General features: G+C 38.7%; 1 protein-coding gene and 1 long non-coding RNA gene across 2 annotated transcripts; one reads left to right on the top strand and one right to left on the bottom strand.

The window, feature by feature from the left end:
• Nucleotides 1-3,257: 3,257 nt before the first annotated feature.
• On the bottom strand, nt 3,258-20,046 carry LOC137196005 (smoothelin-like protein 2). The gene is made up of 14 exons (XM_067608767.1): nt 19,911-20,046; nt 18,955-19,771; nt 13,388-13,457; nt 13,173-13,313; nt 12,247-12,405; nt 11,946-12,104; nt 9,506-9,706; nt 9,244-9,393; nt 8,973-9,035; nt 8,591-8,648; nt 8,279-8,404; nt 8,062-8,176; nt 7,703-7,854; nt 3,258-5,904 (listed from the first exon to the last, which is right to left on the bottom strand). The coding sequence occupies exons 2-14, from the start codon at nt 19,462-19,464 to the stop codon at nt 5,778-5,780; spliced, it is 2,031 nt and encodes a 676-aa protein (XP_067464868.1). The 5' UTR covers nt 19,465-19,771; nt 19,911-20,046; the 3' UTR covers nt 3,258-5,777.
• Nucleotides 20,047-20,123: 77 nt separating this feature from the next.
• On the top strand, nt 20,124-21,814 carry LOC137196008 (uncharacterized). The gene is made up of 2 exons (XR_010931199.1): nt 20,124-20,382; nt 21,605-21,814. It is a non-coding gene; the product is annotated as an uncharacterized lncRNA (long non-coding RNA).
• The last annotated feature ends 935 nt before the right edge of the window (nt 21,815-22,749 follow it).

The raw sequence follows: 22,749 nt of genomic DNA, 5'->3' as shown, positions 1-22,749 counted from the left end.
GGAAGAGCTGCATTCAGGGACCGTAAAAAAACACTGTAGATGCGACTCACACCTCTTCTACCTCTTTTATATCACAGCACTTTAAATGCTGCTGCCGTTAATCGTTTGTTGAGCATGACTTTAATCCTTCAGTTGACTCATTGGAAATGTTTGGATACAAAGGAATGACTCAGAACAACGTGATCACTTGAATTGCTCACACTTGCCCTAACTAGTTTGAAGCAGCAAACGCACCACAGTGGTGGAAGAAGTATTCAGATCCTTAGCAAATGCACCAATACAGCAATGTAAAAATACTCCTGCATGAAAAGTCCTACCTAAGTAAAAGTACATAAGTATTATGAGCTTGATGTAGTTAAAGTATTGCAGTAAAAGTAGTGTTTTGGTCCCTCTGACTGATATATTATTATATATGACATCATTAGATTATTAATACTGAAGCATCAGTGTTAGAGCAGCATGTTACTGTTGTAGCTACTTTATATACAGTTAGCTAGTTTAGCCCAGTGGTTCCCAACCTAGGGGTCGGGCCCCTCCAAAGCGTCACCAGATAAATCTGAGGGGTCGTGAGATGATTAATGGGAGAGGAAAGAAGAAAAAACAAAGTTCTGATACACAAATCTGTTTTCAGTTTTTAGACTTTTTCTCTTTTTTTTTTATTTTTGCTGAAATATTGGATCATTTGAACATTTATTGAAATGAAAGCATGTGTGAAGTTTAGAGGGAAAAATCACTATTTGGTGGAGCTGTTAACAACTCATAGACATGTGAAATGTGACCCCGACTACACACTGCTTTATGTAAGACGTCAAAAGCCAAAAAGGTTGGAAACCACTGGTTTCATCTTTAACAATGTGTTGTATTTTAAAAGCTTCTTATATTATCCATTGTGTCAAACCTTCATCTGAAAAGTAACTAAAGCTGTCAAATAAACGTAGTGGAGTAGAAAGTACAATATTTCCCTCTGAAATGTAGAAAGTAGCATCACATGGAAATACTCAAGTAAAGTACAAGTACCTCAAAACTGTACTTAAGTACTTGAGTAAATGTACTACTTTCCGCTGCTGACGCACCATAATTGAACTTTTCTGCAGATTACAGTAAATCAGTCATTTCAATGTCAAAACCAGAAATACAATAATGATGTGTGATTTCAAAATTACTTGTGAGACTGTCAAACTAAACGTTTAAAGTACTGTTTACAACTGATGTGAACAATATTACTGAGTAGTAGCCTAATTAACACATGAAAGCTGAGCGATAAGTAATAATCAGGTCCTGAAAGCTTTCTGTCAATATTTTTAACTCTCTCTTTGACTGACTTGTTGCATCATTTAAAGCTGTTTTATGACAGATGTGAAAAATTGTGAACCTATCCTTTAAGCACATATGCAGTAAAACATATGTAATAAAAGTAAATAAGTACATAAATAATTGGAAAAAAAAAATGTGTTTCAGGCCACAAAACCTTTTGAACATAATCACTTAAACGATTAAAATATAAATTAATAGGTCTATCTCTGGAGGGTATCCTGGAGTGTATCTTTCTGTAGGCATCCCTTTTTTCTGTGAACCTTGAAGCTATTTATAAGAATCACATTCAACACAGTGTTCCTCCATTTTACTCATTAAATCTACAGAATCCACCATCTTGTACCAGCTTTTGTTGGCTTTAAAGTCTCACTTATTGTATTATGGTGTTACACAACTGTGGCTATCTTAATATGAGACCTATGCTGATAAAAATTGAATGTAAACAGATTTTTTTCTCTCTTTCTCTGACAATATTGTGTATCTTTGAGCATTTTTCCGCTTTACATACAGCTAGATTAGCATAAGGTTGACCCTAACCTCTACAATAAAAGCAATTTAGGCGTCCCTTTTCCCTTCATTGCTTCACCAGACTGGTCAGAGAGAAAGGAGAGTGTGGTCACAGGCCTACAAAGTCTTGGCAAAGGCACCATTAAATGGACGAAGGAGAGGATGTACCCTTGTAGAATAATAAAATGAGTATGTGTCAGCAAAACTGCCCACTTGGATGGGCAACCGTGTTAAATGCTGTAAGTTGAATAGACATAATTAAGGTGTTCAAATCATGTGCTGTATTTTCTTACCTCCCGCCTGTGTTAATGATAATTAGTCCAGTCAAGGTGAGGTTGAGCAGGTTATATAAGGCTGTAATTCTGATTCGGTAGGTTAAGAATGTAACAATTGTGGGGCTGTGAAATGCTGTTGCTTATTCATGTGATCTGCAACTATTTGTTTCATCACTAATCCTCCTGATTAATAAAAACCAAAACTTCTTTCTTGAACAGATCTCCCAGTGTAGGTAGGAGGTTATTTTTAGAAGTATAATAATCACGGTCACAGTTTTGCATTAACTTGAACGGTGGTTAAACAGATACAGTGAATTCAGAGTGCCTGTTCTGGTGCTAGAAATCAACTGTTCCCTACAAACTACATTTGTCATGTTCATTGAAATGATTTTATGTAATTTTGTTTTGTGACAGCAGCGGAGGTCTAAGGCAGAGAACCCTCAACTAAACAAACAACACTTGTTAGCAGGATAAATTCATTGTTGGTTTCATCTACAAGGGATTCCTTGATAATAATAAAAATATTAAATGATACTAGCCTTATCCTTTAACCACTCTGTGCTTCTCAAACTTGGTCTTAAAGGATAGGGTCACAATTTTTCTGTCCTAAAACAATAGTCAGGTGCCAAAATGAATATTGACACATTTTTTTCTTGCTGTAATCATTCCTCCTCTTCATACTGGCCATTAAGAAATCCCTTCATAATGCATTTTCAATGTAAATGATGGGGGCCATAATCCATGTATTCAAAAGTTTATTTGAAGCTAATATATAAACCTTTTACTGCAGCTGAACAGGAGAACAGTCTGCTGAGACACAAAAAGTGATTTTTTTTTTTTTTTTTTTACTAAAAAGACTGTAACTGTGGAAGATATCCACTTTATTTGACTAACTCAGATGGCTGAAGTCTCATATTATCTTCAGATAAGCTTTTTAATACATTTTGGCTCAAAACGAGGACTGCGGATTTTGTCCCCCATCACTTACATTGAAAGTGTATTTGGAAGAGATCTTCTAATGGTCAGCATGAACAGGAGGAACGATTACAGCGAGCAAAAACTGTTGAATGAATCTATTTAATCTGGTTGCATGCTTTGGTTGCATTATTATCACACATTTCTGTTCCAGTTTTATGTGAAAAAATAATTTAGATCCACAAATTTGCACATTTTGAAGGAAGATTTATTTGAAGGTTTATTTATTCCAATGGAAAATAAAGACAGTGTTCATAATTGCCCCAGCAATTCATGTGTTTCTGTTAGCTTAATCACATTATGTTCAAATCTAAAGCTTAGCAGAAAGTATAAAACAGCAAAACACACACAACATAGAAACATCAGGATAATTAAACCACTGCTACACTATTCACACTACACTTGTGCTGCTGCATGTGTGAGGAGTACCCATACTGATGTGCAGGTTAATTGCACTAAATTTATTTCACCAGTAGATGGCAATGTGCACTCTATCTGATTTTTTTTATTATGGCTTCTCCAGTTGATGTCATTAATGTGGACCCCTGGTTAGTTATAAGAGCTTAGCTGATAGGTGATGGGTTGGTCATGGATAATAACTGCCCTCAACATCCCCTCTGTCTTCACATTGGTTAGTATCAGATCACTGCATAAACATGTCATTATCTCTCTTTCTGCATACTGTTGGAGCTCACACAAAGAGTGAAGTTTCCAGTATATTCAGATATCAATGTCAAAATGGCTGTTTGGGGAGGAACCCTACAGATGTTCACCATGAACATTTGTGCTTGCTTTTTTACATCTTCCACAGCAGATGGAATTTGCACAGATGTCATCTCTTGATCAATGGCACTTTTTGGTCCATGTACTGAGTAACATATAAAGTAATTTATACTTAAAGGGGATGTATCATGCAAATTTCCAGCTATGTTTTTATTCTGGGGCTCTATCTTTGCATGATTTACAGTTCCAAAAACACCTTATTCATCTTATACTGGCTCTTTATGCAGCCCCTCATTTCAGCCTCTGTCTGAAACAGGCTGTTTAGCTCCTGTCTCTTTAAGGCCGCCCTCCTGATGAGCCCACTGTTCTGATTGGTCAGCTTCTGAAAGCTGCCTCTGAATGCAGAGGCTACGTAAACAAACAGTAGTAGTAGGATTTCACCTCTTTTTCTCATTCTTTACTCAAAATGTCGGCTTCTCAAATACATCCGTAGATGTTCAAACAAAAATGTGATCTGAAATATGTGACATGAACAACCTTAGCAACAAAAACTACAGAACAGACAGCCATTTGTGGACATGCGTGAACAATCTGACATCAGTGCGTTGGGGAGGTAGAGGTAACTTTGCAAATGGAGCATTCAAAGCAGGTTAAAGCTCTGGCTTTTGACTTTCAGAAATCATATTTACATAGATTCACCTCATGTTTTAGTAATTTTGAACATCTTTAACATAGACATCCAACATCATAACAGTATGTAAATGATATTCACAAAAAAAGCATGTTATGTCCACTTTAGTACTGAATTATGAAATAGTGTAAAACCTGTGTGTATCTCTGTGGGTGTCATGCCAACTAAAGAAGCTTTGGTGAAAGTTCAAGAAGGAAGATGTCTTCCTTCGTGTTCTGCCTTTACCTGTATTTATCTATGGATGAACGTCACCTATTTCCTCCTGTTCTATTTTTCTCCATCATTTCCACTTTTCCACACTGTCAAAATCCCTTCATTCACAATTCTGACATCATCATACCTGACCAATGATCTTTCTGCCCGTGTTCCTCAAGCCAGTCAGTCCCCAGATGCAGTTCTCTAAATATCGCTGTAATTCTGCCATTCTGTCTTTCAGACCTGCTATTGCGCTACCAACCTCCACCCCATCACCACCATGACTCTCCATGATATCCAGGAAGACAGGAAGACTTATCCAAAGGTTTCCATCAACCATCTCCTAGCTCCGCTCCACCACCACCAGCATCTAGACTCTGGGGGGGGGGGGGGGTCCTTTATGCTTTTTTTGAAGATTCTTCACATTGAGGCTAATCCCCAAAAATGTTGCTAACATCAATAAATAGCGTTATACACTTACAACTGATCTCTCCTTATTGAACTATCATTAGCGGTGGCCTACCCTCATAAATTTAATAACTGTTACTGAACTGACTGACCTGAATTTGACTCCTGACACTTCAATTTGACACTTCAATTAATTAGTATTAAACTCCAACTCTTGTACATATTTGTTTTTACTCGTCAGTCTTAAGTAAGGAGCAAGTGATTTTCTAACAATGACGTAAAAAATTCGCACCTAAAATTGGAAATATTATAAAATTACTTTATTTTGCCACATTGCAAGACTTAGGCAAACCTCCTGTTCATTTTAACTGAAGCGTCTCCACAGTAGTAATCTTTCTTCCTTTGATTACTGTCATTGATTTTTAAGTATCACTGTCAGTCACTCTGATGAGAGAGGAAATGGGGGAAAATGGTGAACACACACAGTATAAAATCGATCAATATGTATATGATTTGGCAGAGAAATATATTTGTCAAACCCCAAAGTCATTGTTAATGTGATTTGAAGATTCTGGGTTCTTTGTTAGTCAGCTTATTTAAAGTGTTCACGACACACTGTGGTTACCAACAGCAATACAGGGAGTCAAAGGAGAATGTGTACTTTGTAAATCTACTCTGATACAGAGTTATTATTCAAACTTCTTCAGGTGGTTGTAGAGGGACTGGACGTACGTAAACACACACATGGGGTCTGGCTTGTCCCCCATATCCATCATGTCCTCCACCTCGATCAGACGGAGACAGTCTGCCTGCTCCCTGTGGGGGAGGGGGCAAACATAAAAGTACAGTAAAGATAATTAAAATAGAAAGTAGTGCAAGGGATGTATCTATTTCTAATGAAATGAAGAAATGCTGACATAAACTTAACCATCACTCATTTTCAAAGCACATCCAAACACGTGCTGCTGAGCTTCCTGAAGGCCTACAGTTTGAATAACTGTTGGATGGATTGCTATGAAATCTTTTACTGACATTCATCAATAAGATGATGGAGATGAATGACTTTGGTGATCCCCCAACTTTTCCCATGACTTTTCCTCTGGTGCCACCCTGAGAATGGCTTTTGTGATTTTGTGTGAAATGTCTTGACAACGTCCGTACTCTCCTGAGGATGAACTCTAATAACTTTGATGGTCCCTTAGCTTTTCAGTCACTGTCATCATTGGGTTTAAATGTCTCCAACGCTCTGCTTAATGACCAAATTCCTAAAAAACTAATGATATTCTCATCAGCCTCAGCTGTACTTTGTGTTTGGTGCTAATTAGCAAATGTTACTGTACTAAACAGAGATGGTGAACATTGTAAATATTATACACATCAGTATGTTAGCATTGTAATTGTTGACGTTAGCATTTAGTTCAACACAACGCTGTTCTTAGTCCAACTGAAATCACATTTAATCATCCCTCTTTGCAGTCAAAAAAAAATGTCAACATATTTTTTAAAATGTATTGTTAATAGTTTTGTATTATTAGAATGAAGAAAATTGCTGGCTGGCTGGCTGGGTGAGCATGTCAGAGGTTTGTTTGACTGCCATTAGCTGGCAAGCTACTGGTGTTACTCCGTACAGAACGGAGACAAAGTAAACAAACTGTAGTAGCTACAAGTCATGGACAGACAGTGTGTCGCTGAACAAGGATTTTGAAGAACAATGACCAAACCAGCATCTAATGGGACCGAGGTGATATTATATGTTTACATGCTGTTTATTGCGCAGCAGCTGAGCAGCTAATTAGCCATCTGGCCTGCTCACTGATGTTAGTGGTGCTCAACAAGCTAAGGTGCAAGACAAGACTTGTGTTCATGTTTGTAAGTCAGATAAGAAGGAGAGTTTTGCAGGAAAGCTAATGTGGGTCATTGTTCAGAGTCTGCGGCTCCTGTGTTGTGTAGCAGGATGCAATCAGGCTCAGTGTGACCATCTGCTCTGACTATGATTGAAAGCCATGTTATCACTTTATGCAAGATTTGCTTTGCTGGATTGAAATAAGGACTCCAGCTATGTAAGCAGATGACTGAATGGTATTTTATCAAAATAATGTTAAACTAGGGGGCACAATCATGAAAACAAAGAATGTAAAATATAAATTTCTCCCTTTTAGTTTTGATTTTTTTCTCAAAGCAGAATACAGGAAAAGTGATTTGCAGGGCAGATATGTATGCTGTGCCAGACAAAAAAGGCAATTTAATTCCAGCCTAACAGAGCTGCTAGGATATCTGTAGACTTGTGATAAAGTCACATAAATGCCTAGTTTTGTGAAATTGACAGTCAAATATCTTTTTAATAAAGGTTGTTAACAGTTCTCAGATTTTAATGTAGATTCTAGCTGTGCTATCCTCCAGTTCAAGTTTCGTGTTTTGTGTTTGAATTTTTCCAATTTCAGGTCATTTGTACATCAAAATAGTTGCTGAGTTGCTGCCAGTCAACTAAACTGTGATCCCTTTTGGTAAAATTAATTATACTAAGGTATCACAGCCTATAAAAACTATCACCGAAGTTAAAATACCTCACATTTTTGCACAGTATAGTTTTATTCAGTCTATTCTAGCCACTTACTCTGCGGTGGTGAATGCCAGCTGTAAGTTGTGTTTGCGGTTTGCAGGGTCCAGAGTGTTGTAATCAAACTCCAGTGGGAAGAAAGAGTGGACTAGAGCGCAGAAAGCCATCCCATCACTCCAACTGGAGGAGAAATTCTGGATGTCTATGTTCTGGGGGAAGATTATAACGGCATCATGTTTAATGCGTAAAATAACGACGGACAACATTTAGACGGCAAAGATTGTACATCTTTCATAGCAAAAGGGCTCCAAAGCATGTTAATAGGTAAATATACATGCAGTAGGTCATCAAATAAAGAGCATTTGATTTATAGAGGAACATATGACAGAAAAGGAAAATATATCCCATTGTCATACCCGATAACCAATGGTTTTTGAGCGGCACCACTCCAAGAGAATCTGTTTAATACCACTGGCACTGGACACTCCAAAACTCTGAGAGCGCTTCAGTTTAGGCTTGGAATCCCTCGGCCTATTCACGAGAAAGCAACTCACTGTATGACAAAATGTCATTCATATCTGGCACTGAAGATATGGCTTAGGATGAAATGGAAAATACTTTAAATACACGTACTTGGTAGGCTCTGAGTTCATCCTCTCAAATAGAGCCCGTCTGGCCTGAGCACCATTTGAGCGTGGAAGTGTTTTAGATTTCATCAAGTCCTGCTTTAACTCATCCCCTCCTGCTTTGTTTGCTTTCCTGTGGAGAAATATTGAACAACAGGCAACAATCAACTGGAGATTTCGCCGATATGGGCTTTTGAAGGCAGATACAAATATGTTTTTGTACTAAAGCTGCCAATAGGCTGCAAACACCACATTAATCTAATAATATTATATTAATTTAACTTGATGTTATAAAACAGGATTCATGCTAACGACTTACTTGTCCAACTTAGGTGAGAAACCAGATTTTATGATTGATTTGGAGGGAAGCAATTTTTCTGTGGAGAGACAAAGTTTGAGAAGTGAACAAGAGAAACAAAATGAGGTGGATGAAAAAGCAACAAAACAAAAAAGAGCAAAATAAGTGTTAGAGCACTCTGAACTGAATGAAGAATATCTGGGTGACATTTGTGGTTTTTAGTGACATGACAACTATTAGATGCATTGTTATTACATTTGGTACAGAGATACATATATTACCCTAAGGATGAACTGTAATAACTTTTGTGAAACCTTAACTTTTCATCTAGCGCCATCATCAGGTCACAGTTTCATTTTGTACAATAATTTATTATAAACTGTTGGTGTGGTAGTTTTTTTACCTGCTGATTGAGGGAAGCTCACACTTCTCTTTAGACTGGGACTTGATGTCTTGAGAACTGGTGCTGAAATGAGGAGGTGAGACAAAAAAACAAGCGTCAAAGTGAAATACAGTAAAATAGACAAAAAAAAAAAAAATTAAATAATGTTTAAAATATTTAAAAACATGCATTACCAAGTGAAGAGGAATGGAGAAACTGAAAACAAGGGACTACCAATGACTGCATGACCTATATTTTAGAGGCAGATCTTTGCACCTTTGGTTGAACTCACCTCGCTTAAAGGGATATTCCCCTGGTTTTACAGTAGAGTCCTGTGATCCTGAAAGACTTGGAGTCTGTGCTGGCATAGCAGATGATGAAGACTCTGTGTTGGGTTTAGTCATGGCAGTGAGCGGCAGGTACGGCTTGGGTTCACTGACATCTAATGAAGAGAGTAACAACGCGTGTCTCAAAACCACCTTTTGTATATTTTAAAAAATGCAATAATATCTCAAAATGAACCAATATTGCCAATTTTGAATCATTGTGCTCACCACGTCTAAATGGATATTGGCCTCGCTTTATTGTTGGGGATTCTGGTACTGAAGCAGAACTCTGATCAGATTTGGGTGCAGCAGAAGTGTCAGAGCTGTTCTTGGTCACAGCTGTGAGTGGAAGATGGGTGACAGATTGGGATTCAGAGCTTGACTGTTCCTGAGATACCCGGGAAGGCACCTCTTTTGCTCCAGATGTACCTGCACAAGTGGAAATTGAATAGTATAATAACTGGAATCAAGAAGAAATAGCATTAAAAGAGAAACAAAAAATGACAAACTAGAGAGGATTTTACATGTGTTCACTTCATTCATTGAAACCATTGAAATTGAAGGGGCATTTAGCATAAAAATAATGAAAAAGCTAGAATTGGCAGTTAAAATGAAAGGGCTGAAAGGAGTTGAAGTGTTGTTTTTCTCTTGTTCTTCAAAGGTGTAAACTTGAAACCTGAAAGGGTTCAAAGTTCAAAGTGTAAGCACTGAAAGCAGTTGAAATGTCAGTAAGAAATGAATGCGGATTAAATATTAGTTGATGTGTAAGTGCAGCCAAAGCGCCAAAAAACATAGAATGGAGGAAAAACAGACTGACAAACTAGAAAAGGTTTAATTTCCTATAAAATATAGTGGCGCCCTGTTACTAAGGAAAAATCAGTTGGATTGAGGTGATTGGTTGTCATGAAAACCTACAAACTGACAGCTCTCCATGGCACACTGTTGGCCACCACTAGAGTCTGAGATATTGGAGCTATGTGTTCTTAAGTGATTGTTGGGGCCCCAACAATGCCAGGGTTTCATAGGGCGTTGCCAGGTGAGTGCTACAGTATATTATATGTTTGCTAGGGTACTTCCTAGTGGTCACCAAGGAACCTATAATATATATAGGTTCCTTGGTGGTCACCTGGATGTCCTTTATGTCCTGGTTAGTTTCTCTATTCCTACATGGTTATTACAGTGTGGTTGCTAGGATGTTGTTGCTATGTAATTGTTCAGATTTTCAGGGTAGTTGCTAGGGCATTACTAAGTGGTTATTAGCAGGGTTCTTGAGATATTCTGAGTGGTTAAAAGGTGTTAGTTGGTTGGAACTAAATGTTCCCTAGAGTATTGTTACGTGGTTGCTACGGTGATTGGGATGGTTGCTAGTGCGTTGTGATAATAAGAGGTGTGAAGGGTAGATATTACATGACCGTAGATTGCCACAGCAAGAAATCTAATACTGGTAAAAACCCTCATCATCTGTTATTCCACTTTCAGACAGCAGATACTTGTATGACACAGGTCTTGTGACGCATATTCAACCCTCGTATGACCCATTAATATCGGACTGTCGGACATAAGACCAGCTCGGGTCCGCTACAGCATTTCCACATACGTCACTGCCTGACGTCAATAAAAATGGATGTTGTCTGTACTCTGTGGAATTAACATGTTGGGTACAGTCGACATTTGCGTTGCTCCAGGCAATCATCTATTTATTAGGATTTTTGTTGTTCATGCGACCACCTTATGAAACATTATAAAAGATACAATCGAGAGGAGCAGCAGATTCCTGAATGTCAATCTGCGTCACGGACCTAATCCATGCAAAAATTGACTCGCGTCCAACGAGGATTGTGAAGGAGGGTTGGCTGGCGTAGGCTGACCCATACAAATAGACCCCTGACACGAGTTTAACCCACATCACTGTGTTGGTCCGAATAGGGTAAGAAAGTTTATTACTATTAGACGGTCTCACATTGCACCTATACTTAAAACTCTTCATTGGCTTCCTGTTGCTTTTAGGATTCAGTTTAAAATTCTCACTCTTACACTCTTACTTACAAAGCTCTGCACGGTCAGGCTCCCGCCTATGTTGCTGATCTACTACACCCATACACATCAGCTCGCTCTCTTAGGTCAAACATGCAAAATTTGCTCTCTGTTCCACTCACCCGCCTTAAGACCCGCGGTAATCGAGCTTTTGAGGCCATGGCACCTAAGCTTAGGAATGCTCTGCCTGCACCCTTGAGGTCTGCTGATTCTGCTTATTCATTTAAAAAGCAGCTGAAAACACACCTTTCTAGACAGGCATTCACTTTTTCTATGTTTTTTACTGTGTACTTTTATTACAGATTGTGTGTTTCTCTGTATTTCTTTATGGCATCATGCTCCTATAAAGCACTTTGTGACGATTGTCTGTGAATAGCGCTGTATAAATAAATTTTGCTTCCTTACTTTTACTTACTATGGGGTAAAAAGATGACTACATATGACTGCATACAGAAAGTGGAAGGCAAGTGAGCAGCCTCTATTCTTTACAAACATGCAGAAAGCTACATGGCCCGATGTCATGTCAACAAAACATGTTTTCATATGAGTGCCGGGGACCAAATCCCATGAATGCATTTCCATATTTTGTAGAGTCTGTACACAATAACGTTAAATATATGTCCCACTAACTGACCTCTTTTAAAAGGATATTCCACTGCCTCCCCTGTTGGAGCCTCTGCTGCTTTAGGCACTGATGCTGGAGTCTGAGCAGGTTTGGCTGCAAGCAGACCCTCAGGACTGGGTTTGGTGCTCATGGCAGTGACGGGGAGATGGGGCTGTGGTTCATCAGCATCTGAAAAAAATGGAGAATATGAATAACTGAATTAAAGAGCAGTTGATATTGCGCCTGGTTATACTGACGTTCTGTGTCTCAGTGGTATGAAAAATTGGGAGAAATACATTGAATTACACAACACAGATGGTTTTCCACTCACCACTTTTAGCAGGAGACTCTAATGATTTCACTGGCGTTTCTTGTGTTTCTTTAGCCACTGAGGCAGGACACTGAGGAACTGCTGGAGCTTCAGAGCTGGCTTTTGTCATTGCAGTGAGGGGAGAATGGGGTTTGGTAAGAAGACTTGAGTCTTCCTGGTCTGAAAGAAGAAAAAGACTGATTCATTTTTCTTTTCATCATTCTTAAAATGATCACCGACTGTGACAGCAGTACAGATTTCTACACATTTACAACATTTACAGCAACAACTGATGAAATAAATCATTGCAAGTACAAAAAAATTACGACATACATAATGTAATGTATAATGCACAATATGTAAATGAATGTAATACACAGAAAAACATCACGCAGCACTGATGTAACCATTATATGAATTAGAGGTTATTCATTTCCATTGGTACTGTATCATATTAATCAACCACTATTTACTGAAGCTTAAATCAAAATCATGACTTCAACGGCTGATTGTTGACAACTTGACTGATCCTTTCAGGTTTATCTGGCTCCAAATTTATAGCAGAATTGATCAACACTGGTATTACAGAAAATCCTCGATTGATCGTCATGCAACACTTTGATTGAATTCTATGTTACTATATTGTGGATGTTATTTTCATCATTATTTATCCTGGAATATTGTTGGGAGTTTTATTGAAACTTTTATATCCTACCAGAGATACTATAATTCTGGAGAAAAGACTCAATACTTGATTTTTCTAACATGACCCTAATTTTATGGCACTGAAAATTATGGCAACCTAATTTTTTTTTTTTTTGGCAATCTTTTACAATCTGTTGCTGCATCAGCGTCCCCACATGGATCTTCTAACTAATCGAACAGAGCACTACAAAAAAGGTTTTTATTTTAAGTAAGTAATTAAAAATGAACCATAATCAACTGACCAGACATTTTGGGGGTTTCCACAGAAGAGTTAGTTATGGCTGAAGACACTGAGCCTGGTTTGGTGATGGAGGTGAGAGGCTGGTGGGATTGGGGAACAGTTTCAGCAGTTTGGGCCGCATCGGAGTCCACTGATATGTTTTCTGAGAAGACATACCCAAAAGTCAGGTCAGCTTGTCAGGTTACCTGTGTGGAGCTTCTCGGTGTATCTTCCTACCTTGATGCTTGTGATTCCCATTCTCTTGTGCAGTTGTGGTAACATTTTTCTCCCCTTTTCCATCAGTGCCCTGTTCAGTAAAGACAGTAACGTCAGCACTTTTTTCATTTCAGACTTTAAAACATCCAAAAACTGATCATTCATAGCCTTAAAGGTGTAGTCCAACTGTGAGGAAGAGGATATCTTATTGGCATGCACAAGATTTTTAGGCTTTCATACTTATGTTGTTAATTTATTTCTGGCAATGGATTACATATATAATATTTCAATAACAGCTGTATAATTGATCCATGGGTAGTTGTTTCCTCCTCCACATTGTTTGATGTTTTGTATTTTAAGGTATCATTACACGTGCTGGCTCAACTCTAACTTTTAAAGAGGGGGTATTGCGGAAAAACAACAATTGTCCAGTGTTATGTTAATGCTATAACAGGTGTTAAGGGCTGTTCAAACATAAAACTGGTGCTCCTCCACTGGTTTACCAAGTTTTTGCAAAATTTAGAACAAATAATTCTAAACTGCCCCTTGGTGTTTTGACATGGCTGAAAAAAATAATGAAATTCAGTACAAATTCACTACAATAGAACTCAGTATAATAGATTAACCCCAAGAATCTATAAATCTATTGGTAAAGAAATTTAATTTCTCCAAGGAAGGTAAATGAGTTATGCAACACATGCAGCTGACAATGTCTTTGTCTATTTGTACATTTGCCTTAGCAACATCACTCATTGGATACTATACTGATTTTCCCACAACAAACAAAGATGGTGCTTTCAAACTGCTGCGTCCTGTGGAGCTAAAATTAAATTTAGGCCTTTATCATCCATGGTAAATCTATTTGTGTTTGTGTATGTGTGTGTGTGTGTGTGCACTAACTTCTCTACAAGTGTGATCTTCAGCTGTTAACAGCTGAAAGCTTCTCCTTTAATGACAACTGTGGCCAACAAACACACATTCCTGCTGAGAGGCTATTTTAGATTTAGCAATCAGCCCCTTTGCAAGAGTTTCCGCTGCCCTCTTCTTACATCCCAATATAGCTACAAATGGATGCTTTGGAAATCAGGGAGTTAGTCTGAGCAGCTCAAACCATGCCTAAGTATATCGCCCTGAAGCATGGCCTTTATTTGCCCCCACTCCAACCCCCAAGCCTTTTGCTTTCCAGAGACACGCAGTGGTCTGGCAGCCACGCAATAAAGCCATTGCAGCCAGTCCATCAACTCGTTGTCAGGAGGGAGATTAGCACCAGAGTGATCTGTGGGCTCTGGTAGCTGCTGTAGGATATCACAGTCTGACTCTGTCTGACCCTGTTTATCCCTCCAACCTCTGGCTGTGTTTACCTCCATATACTTCACTATGGCTCCTTCTTAGAAACATGCAAACATACTTTGGTTAGATACTGACAAACACAAACATGTCCATCATTTCAATATTTTTTTTTGCCACATCATTGAGGAATTATCTTTATTGTTAAAGCCACAATGGATCACATGGGTACATCATGTGTAAGGTAAAAGGTTATGCTCGTATTGTCAAACCCACAGAAAATCATCACCCACTCAGCTCTACGGAGCGTTTTAGTATCTTTCAGCTCCTTGTTTTGGTTTTATAGTCTATTAGCATTATTCCCAGCTGCCCAGCACTAAATGACAGAGCTATAATGAGAGTGTATTTTGGACTTACATTCTTCAGGTGGACACAAACGCAACTCTAAATAGATGCTTGATACAACACCAGACAACATTATGTGTAAATAGATGTGTAAATAGCAACAAGTCCTCCAAATCAAATCAATCAAATACGTCTTTTGACAATGTGCACGCCAGAATGACACATAGGAGCATTTTCTAATCTGGTGCCCTATCAGGAGTTATCAGCAGGATAGTTTGTCTGTGCTTTCCAAAACTGTCACAAATCACTATTAAAAAATAATTTTGTTAAGGTTAGAGAAACATGTGGTGTGGGTTACAGTTACTACTACAAAGTGCACTATTGGGTTACTGCTTCCATCCACCCCACCTCCAAATGTGGAAATTTGTTGACATACAATACATATTAGGGATGTGCAGAGAGCCCAGTATTTGTATTCGTATCTACATTTGTTGAGGCAGCAAAAGTATTTATATTTGTATTTGTATTCGAATAAAAGTAGAAATAGGCATAAAAAATCCCATTTTTGTTTTTATTATGCTTTTAATTTTAGGATATTCAAGTGTTAAAATAAATGTTTATGAATAAACTATCTTACAAAGGAGGTCTCCGCACCGGGTTTTAACTCAAGTCTCCTAAATCATAGATGACCGCGCTGACTACTGAACTAAACTGAGTGCATCACCAATGTACAGACAGACCTCTACCTATTTATACACCCATAACACAGAGACAGCACGGCATGTAATGTGTAGAGAGGAACTTCAAAGGCGATTCTTGCTTTACACTTCTCATTTATTGCCTATTTTTTACAACCTAACTTTGTGGAAAGGAGAAGAGGACCAACAGGTTATGGAAAGTCTCTTATAAGCACTTTGCTTGTGTCAGTAGCTCAGATTTATGTCTGGGGAAAACCCCCGACTCCATGGGTGATGTCCAAATAAAGAAATGTGCGTCATGCAGCAGGTTTATGTGACTCCCCTCATTGAGACCTGCTGATAGACGTAACAGCGGAGCAGAGGAGAGAGACTGAGATAGCGATGTAACTGACCTGCATGCTGTTATTTGACATGTTTTTTTTTTCTTTCCGAAAATGAATAATTTTTAAAATATTTGTATGAAATGAATGTTCGTGAAAAATCCACTATTATGTATTTGGATTCGGGCACACCCCTAGTATATATATGTCATCTGAACTACGCCACTGCTCCGGGTCATAATTACTATGGCTGCTAGATGGCATCTTTCATTCAAACGTAACTATATGTTGCTTTTCAGTGACTGACATTACAACCTATTGTGTCGTTTTTCTTGGGAGGACAGTCTCGTAAATAGGTAGCTGTCTGCTAAAACGTTCAGCAACAAAGTGAAACAGAATAACACTTCAGCTGTTCTTTTTGAGGTTTTCTGGAGCAAACATCCAGTGGTCATTGGTGGTATTACATCTTACGGCACTTGGCACTGGCTTCAGCTTGGTGACAACGTGAGACAAGATACGATAATCGTTAAAATGGGAATAACAGTGCACACTTTGAGGACAGACTCTCCTCACTCGTTAGCACATATGAAAAGTGGCAGAAGTGGTTATGTGTAGAATAAAAAATGCTCAAACCCAGCCTACTATTTCACCTCTGCACACCTGGCCAATTGCTGCATGAAATAGTCAGATTGTTGGTTTCAGAAAGTTTAAAAAAAACAGTCGGATGCACCCTTTTCAATTGCCCCCTATTAAGGTCTTCCGTTGCTAGCTGCAAGGAAAAACAGGTTTTAAAATCAATTTGAAAACTGATGAATCAGAGGGCTCTCTTGGTTCTGGGGGGTGGAACTGTTATACGTCAGTGTAGGGGGCTGACGGGTTGGGAAAAGACCAACTGATGTCAGTGAAGAGGAATGTTGGCAGGGTGTGCGTTTCAACAGGACAGCTGGTTGTCCGTCTCAGGGTGTTGGGTGTGGGTATTATTGACAGGGAGGTAGATGCAATTCAACTTTCCATTAGGAGATTTGAGAGTTGGGTTGGCTGGGAAGCAAGATGCCTTAGCGATTAAGGGACGGAGATTTATTTCTATACCTGTCTTCAGAGTGTATGCATGTCACTTCATAAAGATGCATCCTTCTGACTCACATGTCAGACGGATGTATTATACTGGCCTTGACTGTGACGCTGAGTTCTGCTCCAAAGTTTTGGGACTTTATTTACAAAGCAGATATTGATTATGTATTGACAAGTTAGGCTTGCAAGGGTTTTGCAGTGCTATTGAAGTCTGTATGGAGCATACAGAGGCTCCAAAGAGCTGCAGCCCTGTCCCAAAGCACATACCCAAAAATACATGTGCCCTTTGGAGAGCTTGCTGTTTTAAAAGAGGGTCATGAGTGGCTTAGATGGGGGGTAGGGAAGAGAGTAAATGTGTAAATTCATTTGAGCAAATGTAAGAATATAATCTCTGTAATGATAATTATATTAATATGCAAGGATAATAATGTTAGAGGTTATTATTATTAGTAGTATTATTATTGGTCTGCAATTGAAATTAAGGATATAATAATATATAAAAATAATAATGGCAGGTGATGCAGAGTGTATAAGGCTTTGCTCCATTTACAGTTGTGTGAGGATGGACTTGGAGGTTGAGTATACCATATGTTAGACAAACATTTACTTATAGTTCAGGCGGGCTCAGTCTCCAAGCATGTCTGATCTTTTGAAGGGTTTCTTTTTACACGCGGAAAATAGCATCACACTCGGGATTACATTGAAATACTGCCATGCCGTTTGGGTTGAGGAATGTATGTTCCAGTCACCGGGGTGGTTTCTGGTTGGATGAGTCAGTGATCTGTAGTGACATTCAGCAGGATCATGATTCATGTACAGTACATCCAGACATTGTTTGAACGCCTGACATGAGCGGAACTCAGTCAAAGTTTGCGTGAGCTTTCAGCGCTAAAGGTTAACCCCCGTCTAACTACAAAGACAGAGCTGCTCAGATTCCTTGGCATGGTATAGGGTGATACAGAGGTGACTACACTAGGTTTTTGTTAAGATAGACATTGTGAGAAAAAAAGTAGCTGCATCTTTCATTTCAAGGTCACTGTGTTGATGCAACACATAGGGTTGTCTGGGGGGGAAAAAAACTTGCTGTAACGCAATGCAGCATCATCTGGCAATGCACTGCTTTGTCCAATAAATTATGAGCAAGCGCACATTTCTGGTACATTAATTTGTAAGGTGAGGGAGGAAATTCAAGGATGAAATGATTGTCGCATTTTTCAGAGTTGTTAAATCTTTCCTCACAGTATTACAAACAGCTGTACAGTCTTATAAGCTTTCAAACTCATGAGTCTATCGCTGAAACCAGCATCTCACCCTTACCAACATGCCGATTAACACAGTGCCGTTTTCAGTCTGAATACCTTGTTACGCAAAATGCAATAATTAGTAATGAGCAAGGATCAAATTAGGAACTAACTAATAATTAATAAACAGCTGAAGAGTGGTTTCAACTCTGAATCAAGGATTATACAATAGATGATAAAAAGCTATTGAACAGACGGCCATATCATATTGATGATCCCTCTGATCAGTTACTATTTTTGTGCCTCTTTGAGTGAAGTGCGGCATCATTCCGAGTTGTCACTGAGAATATCATTATTTCATGATTACTATTATTTATATTTTTGTCTCATCACCCAACCAAAGTGACAAGCCGGCAGGTGGAAGCCTGAGACCTGGTGCATATAAGCTGAAATTTTTTTAGTGACCAGAACACTCTACACCTTTTGTTCATCCATTCACCCGTTTTACAACTGATATAACAGACCTGCATGTTATTTATGTTGTTATCCCTCTTCTATTGCAATCAAGAGGCAGGAAGTAACATTCTTGATTGTGTAAACTGCACCAGCTTTGAAGGAATACTCACATTCATTTCAGCAAGTCTCTTTGCTCTCCATGGAGGAGGCACTGAGGTGTTGCTGGGAGCAGCGGCAGCGGCAGCAGCATGGCTTGATCCTGCACTTGAACCTGATGGTTCAGAGTTCGAGGTAGTGGTTCCAGAGTTAGCCAGACCCCTCTTGTCTTCCAGGGTCTTGGACTGTATTTCAACATGTCCATTCTCTATACTTTCCTGCATGATTGTCTCCTTTACTTCAGCAGGACTCCTCTCGATCTTCACCCCATCGAGACCTTCCACCAGGCGGTTGAGGGCCTCCAGCTTCCCCCTGAGCTGCAGGTTCTCCTCCTGCAGCTTGGTCACTGACTCGGCCAAGCGTCCGTTGGAGATGCACATTTCCTCGATCCTCTGCTCTATGCGCTGCTTGAAAGCACTTACGTCCACGTTCACCTCCTTTATGGCATCTTGCAAGGTGGCATTGAACTGAACCAGAGCCTCGCTGACCACTGTCTCCTGAACACCCTTTGTGGTTCCATCCATGGCTCTCACCACCCCTGTGTTTCAAGTAAAATGAGTAATGGGGTGGTTGGATCTCAGAAACAAAACCTTCTATTTTTCTTGTCTTTCACTCCGTCAGTTTGTTCTTTTATAATGCTTTTCTTTTGAAATTTTTCAAAGATATCTCCGGTGTTCCATGCCAATATTCCAGCAACGTTGAAGATGTAAAAGGGTTTTAAAGGACGGACGGGGTTGCAGAAGAATTCCTTGGCAGCAACTCATTAAAGTACCATCAAGCTCCATGGAGGACTTCTTTCAACGTGCGTGTTCTCTTACTCTCTCCTCTCATCTGGTCAAAGCAAGAGCAGTTGTTATTTATAAACCACGGAAAACTCATGCATAATGTCATCTTGGGAAAAGAGATTATGTACTGCACAGGCAGATCAGGTTCTCAGTGCATGCAGGAGCTGAAGAGTGATCAAACCAACCTTTCTAAGTAATCCATTTGAAGTGACAGATGATTTTGTTCCATCTTCCTGTTTGGTTGTGAACCTACTGTGTGTTTCCTGGAAGTTCACCCCTGCTGCCCCTGCTCTGTGTGTTGTCTAAGCTATCTGTGACTCTTAAGCTTGGGAGCAACAGGTTCGACTCTGTATTTTGGGACGTAAAGGGGGTGGGAAAAGATCAAATGGGGGGGGAGGGGCCAGTATTATTCATGTTTTTGTCTTGTCTTTGCTGCTGATAAAACTGATACCAGATAGTGTGACTGCAGTTTCTCTGGGGCGCTGTCATGACTTCCACTAGTCAAAGAGAAGACCAATTTTATTCTTAAAGAAGCTCAAACAAGAGGAAGATTAGATCAGTAACAAATCATAACCTGAGCAACAAGGGATATTTTTATAATACTTTAAAGATGCACAAGGAAGAGGCAAAGATTTTTTGAAAAATTGTTTCAACAAGGTAATGTATCTCTAGATTAAAGCTGTGATATTATACTGCAACTTGAAGATTTCACACATCTAGTGTGTGAAACTGGCATGCAGTAATTAACCATTTAAAACCTAAAGACCCTTAGATCTGTTGTTTTTGTCATTGAATCCAAGACTGAAAAAGGTAAATAAAAACATCTTTGCCACTTTGACAACACATGTTGCATTAAGATAACAGATGAGCGTGCTAGTAATTACTAAAAGGCTTATATTAGGTATAGAGCAATATCCCCACTAATATCAGTCAGAATGTTAAAACTAAAATAAACATCGTTAGCTCATTTTCCAGTACAGAATCGTGCATCCAGACATGTTCATCTGTTCATCTAGTCTCCTGGAAATCACTTTACAGAGTGTTGCATCTCAGTTACTTTTAGTTGTGTACGACTTACAGCATTTATGTGTTTACTGGTGTGGTACATTTACATTTCTTTATGTATTTCTTAATTTTCTTGCATTTCATTTAATTTCAGCTGTTGGTTTTTCCTAAATGTGACACCATGTCAAAATGTTGCAGATGTGCTCTTAATTTTCTTGTGTTTTGTCCATTTGCATGTGCTTTGTTTAAGTTGCAGAGCACTTTACACCTGAAAATAGCACGTTTCCCCACTCTTAACAGTAAGCGAATAACTTTACAGATGTGGCCACAGGAATACTGAAAAGACAACGAAACACTCCTTCCTTTTTCATGACTTGCAACGTTGGCAAACTCAGAATAGGCAGATATTGATGAATGTATAAAATAATAAATTACAGTACCCGAGGTCACACTACAGTGGACCTGAAACTTATAGATATCCACATGAGCCGTAAAGAGGAATTCAGATTGCATTTCATCTTTTAATGGAGGCTGATATTTTTCCTACTTACATTAACATGAAGAGTCTAAACCCACTTCTGTGTTTGTCTTGACTTCAGGAGGTCATACAAGCCTTCAAAGTTTTCAAAGACTCATGTGAAACAGCTTGTAACATGTTGCTGCATGGGCTGAGATTATACATAACTTCAACTAATAAAGCTATGGTAATTATTTGTAGGTTGCTATTTAGCCAAAAATGTTAAGGTTTAAGAAATATACTCTGGTTTATTCTACCCACAGATTTCAGCATTGTAACTCATTTTACACTTGCAAGAAGCATTTTTGGACATTTTGATCAGATAAACACATGAAATTTGTGTCTTCTCTCCTTCAGTTAAAGCAGAATATGACAAGAGTAGAAAGAGAGAAGCAGGATGATCTTACAGCACCACCATGCACCTCTCTGTGTAGGAGGATCCTCTTCGGTCCAGCAGCTGAGCAGCTCAGCCTCGGCTTGAGCCAACAGTGCCTCCGTGTGGCCGTGACTTCACATTACAGCCGAAAGAAGAACTACACCATGCATCATGCACACATTGTTAATGCACACGCTAAATTTAAAAAAAAAAAAAAAAAAAGAGGAAAACATGTGAGCAGAAAATGTAAATCACTTTTATTTAAAGCACACAGAGATGATGACAGTGGACTTGGGGCTTATTTCTCTGTTTGTTCCTCAAATTCTTTCATGATGGCCATTTAAATGTCTTTGCCTTATCTGATGTTGTGCTCATTGACGACTGTTTCAACTATTTGGAGAAAAAAATCGACCAATCAGAACTTTGTGGGCGGGATTAAGAATGAGGATGTTGTCTTCCGTTATAGCTACAGAGACACATTTGTAAAAGTTGGTATTGGTCTACTTTCATAAAAAAAAAAACACTCTTAAATCAATGTTTTTCTTCAATCGTCTTGATAAACTGTTCCTAGAAACCACGACTGCAGCCTCTGTTTTGAATGAAAATGACACTGGTTGATAGATAAATCACTTTCTGCTTATTGGTTATGGGGCAAAACATAATAAAATACCCTTCTGAACAGAAATCAGCTAACATGAGCACAGTCAGGCTGAATGAATGAAGTGAAACGAAATGGTATTTCAGTCTGATTTTCAGGCTAATGATGTCCTTGTATATTAAAAAATAATGTAAAACAAATTTAAAGGCCCCCGAAAACGTATTTTTTTAAATCATCTTCTTATGTGTGTAACTGCATCCTACATTAAAATATGTTATTTTCACAAAGTTATAACAGTTTTGGTTATTCACATGAGGGATTTCTTCATTTGTGTTTTTCTCTGCTCTTCTGAACGGTTTGAAGTGGGCGGGTCTCAGTTGGAAAAACACGATGTCACATACTTCACTGCACCAATCAGGATTAAGCAACAATTAAATCTGATTGATGACAGTTGGTGGGGTTTTTTTGTCATTGCCCATTTTTTGTTGAGTGTTAAACTTTTAAAAAATAATACTAAAATAAGTTTTT

Source organism: Thunnus thynnus, chromosome 13 (genome assembly GCF_963924715.1).
Source record: "Thunnus thynnus chromosome 13, fThuThy2.1, whole genome shotgun sequence".
Taxonomy (NCBI): Eukaryota; Metazoa; Chordata; class Actinopteri; order Scombriformes; family Scombridae; genus Thunnus; species Thunnus thynnus.
Note: the sequence above shows the minus strand (reverse complement) of the source record. Positions and strands in the feature narration are given on the sequence as shown.

Excerpts from the sequence above, each read along its gene's own strand:
- LOC137196005 (XM_067608767.1), bottom strand. The coding sequence starts at position 19,464 with ATGGATGGAACCACAAAGGGTGTTCAGGAGACAGTGGTCAGCGAGGCT. Across the intron at positions 8,649-8,972 it reads GAGCTTCCCTCAATCAGCAG|AAAAATTGCTTCCCTCCAAA; the intron begins GTAAAAAAACTA and ends GTCTCTCCACAG. Across the intron at positions 8,405-8,590 it reads TTCTCACCTAAGTTGGACAA|GAAAGCAAACAAAGCAGGAG; the intron begins GTAAGTCGTTAG and ends ATTTCTCCACAG.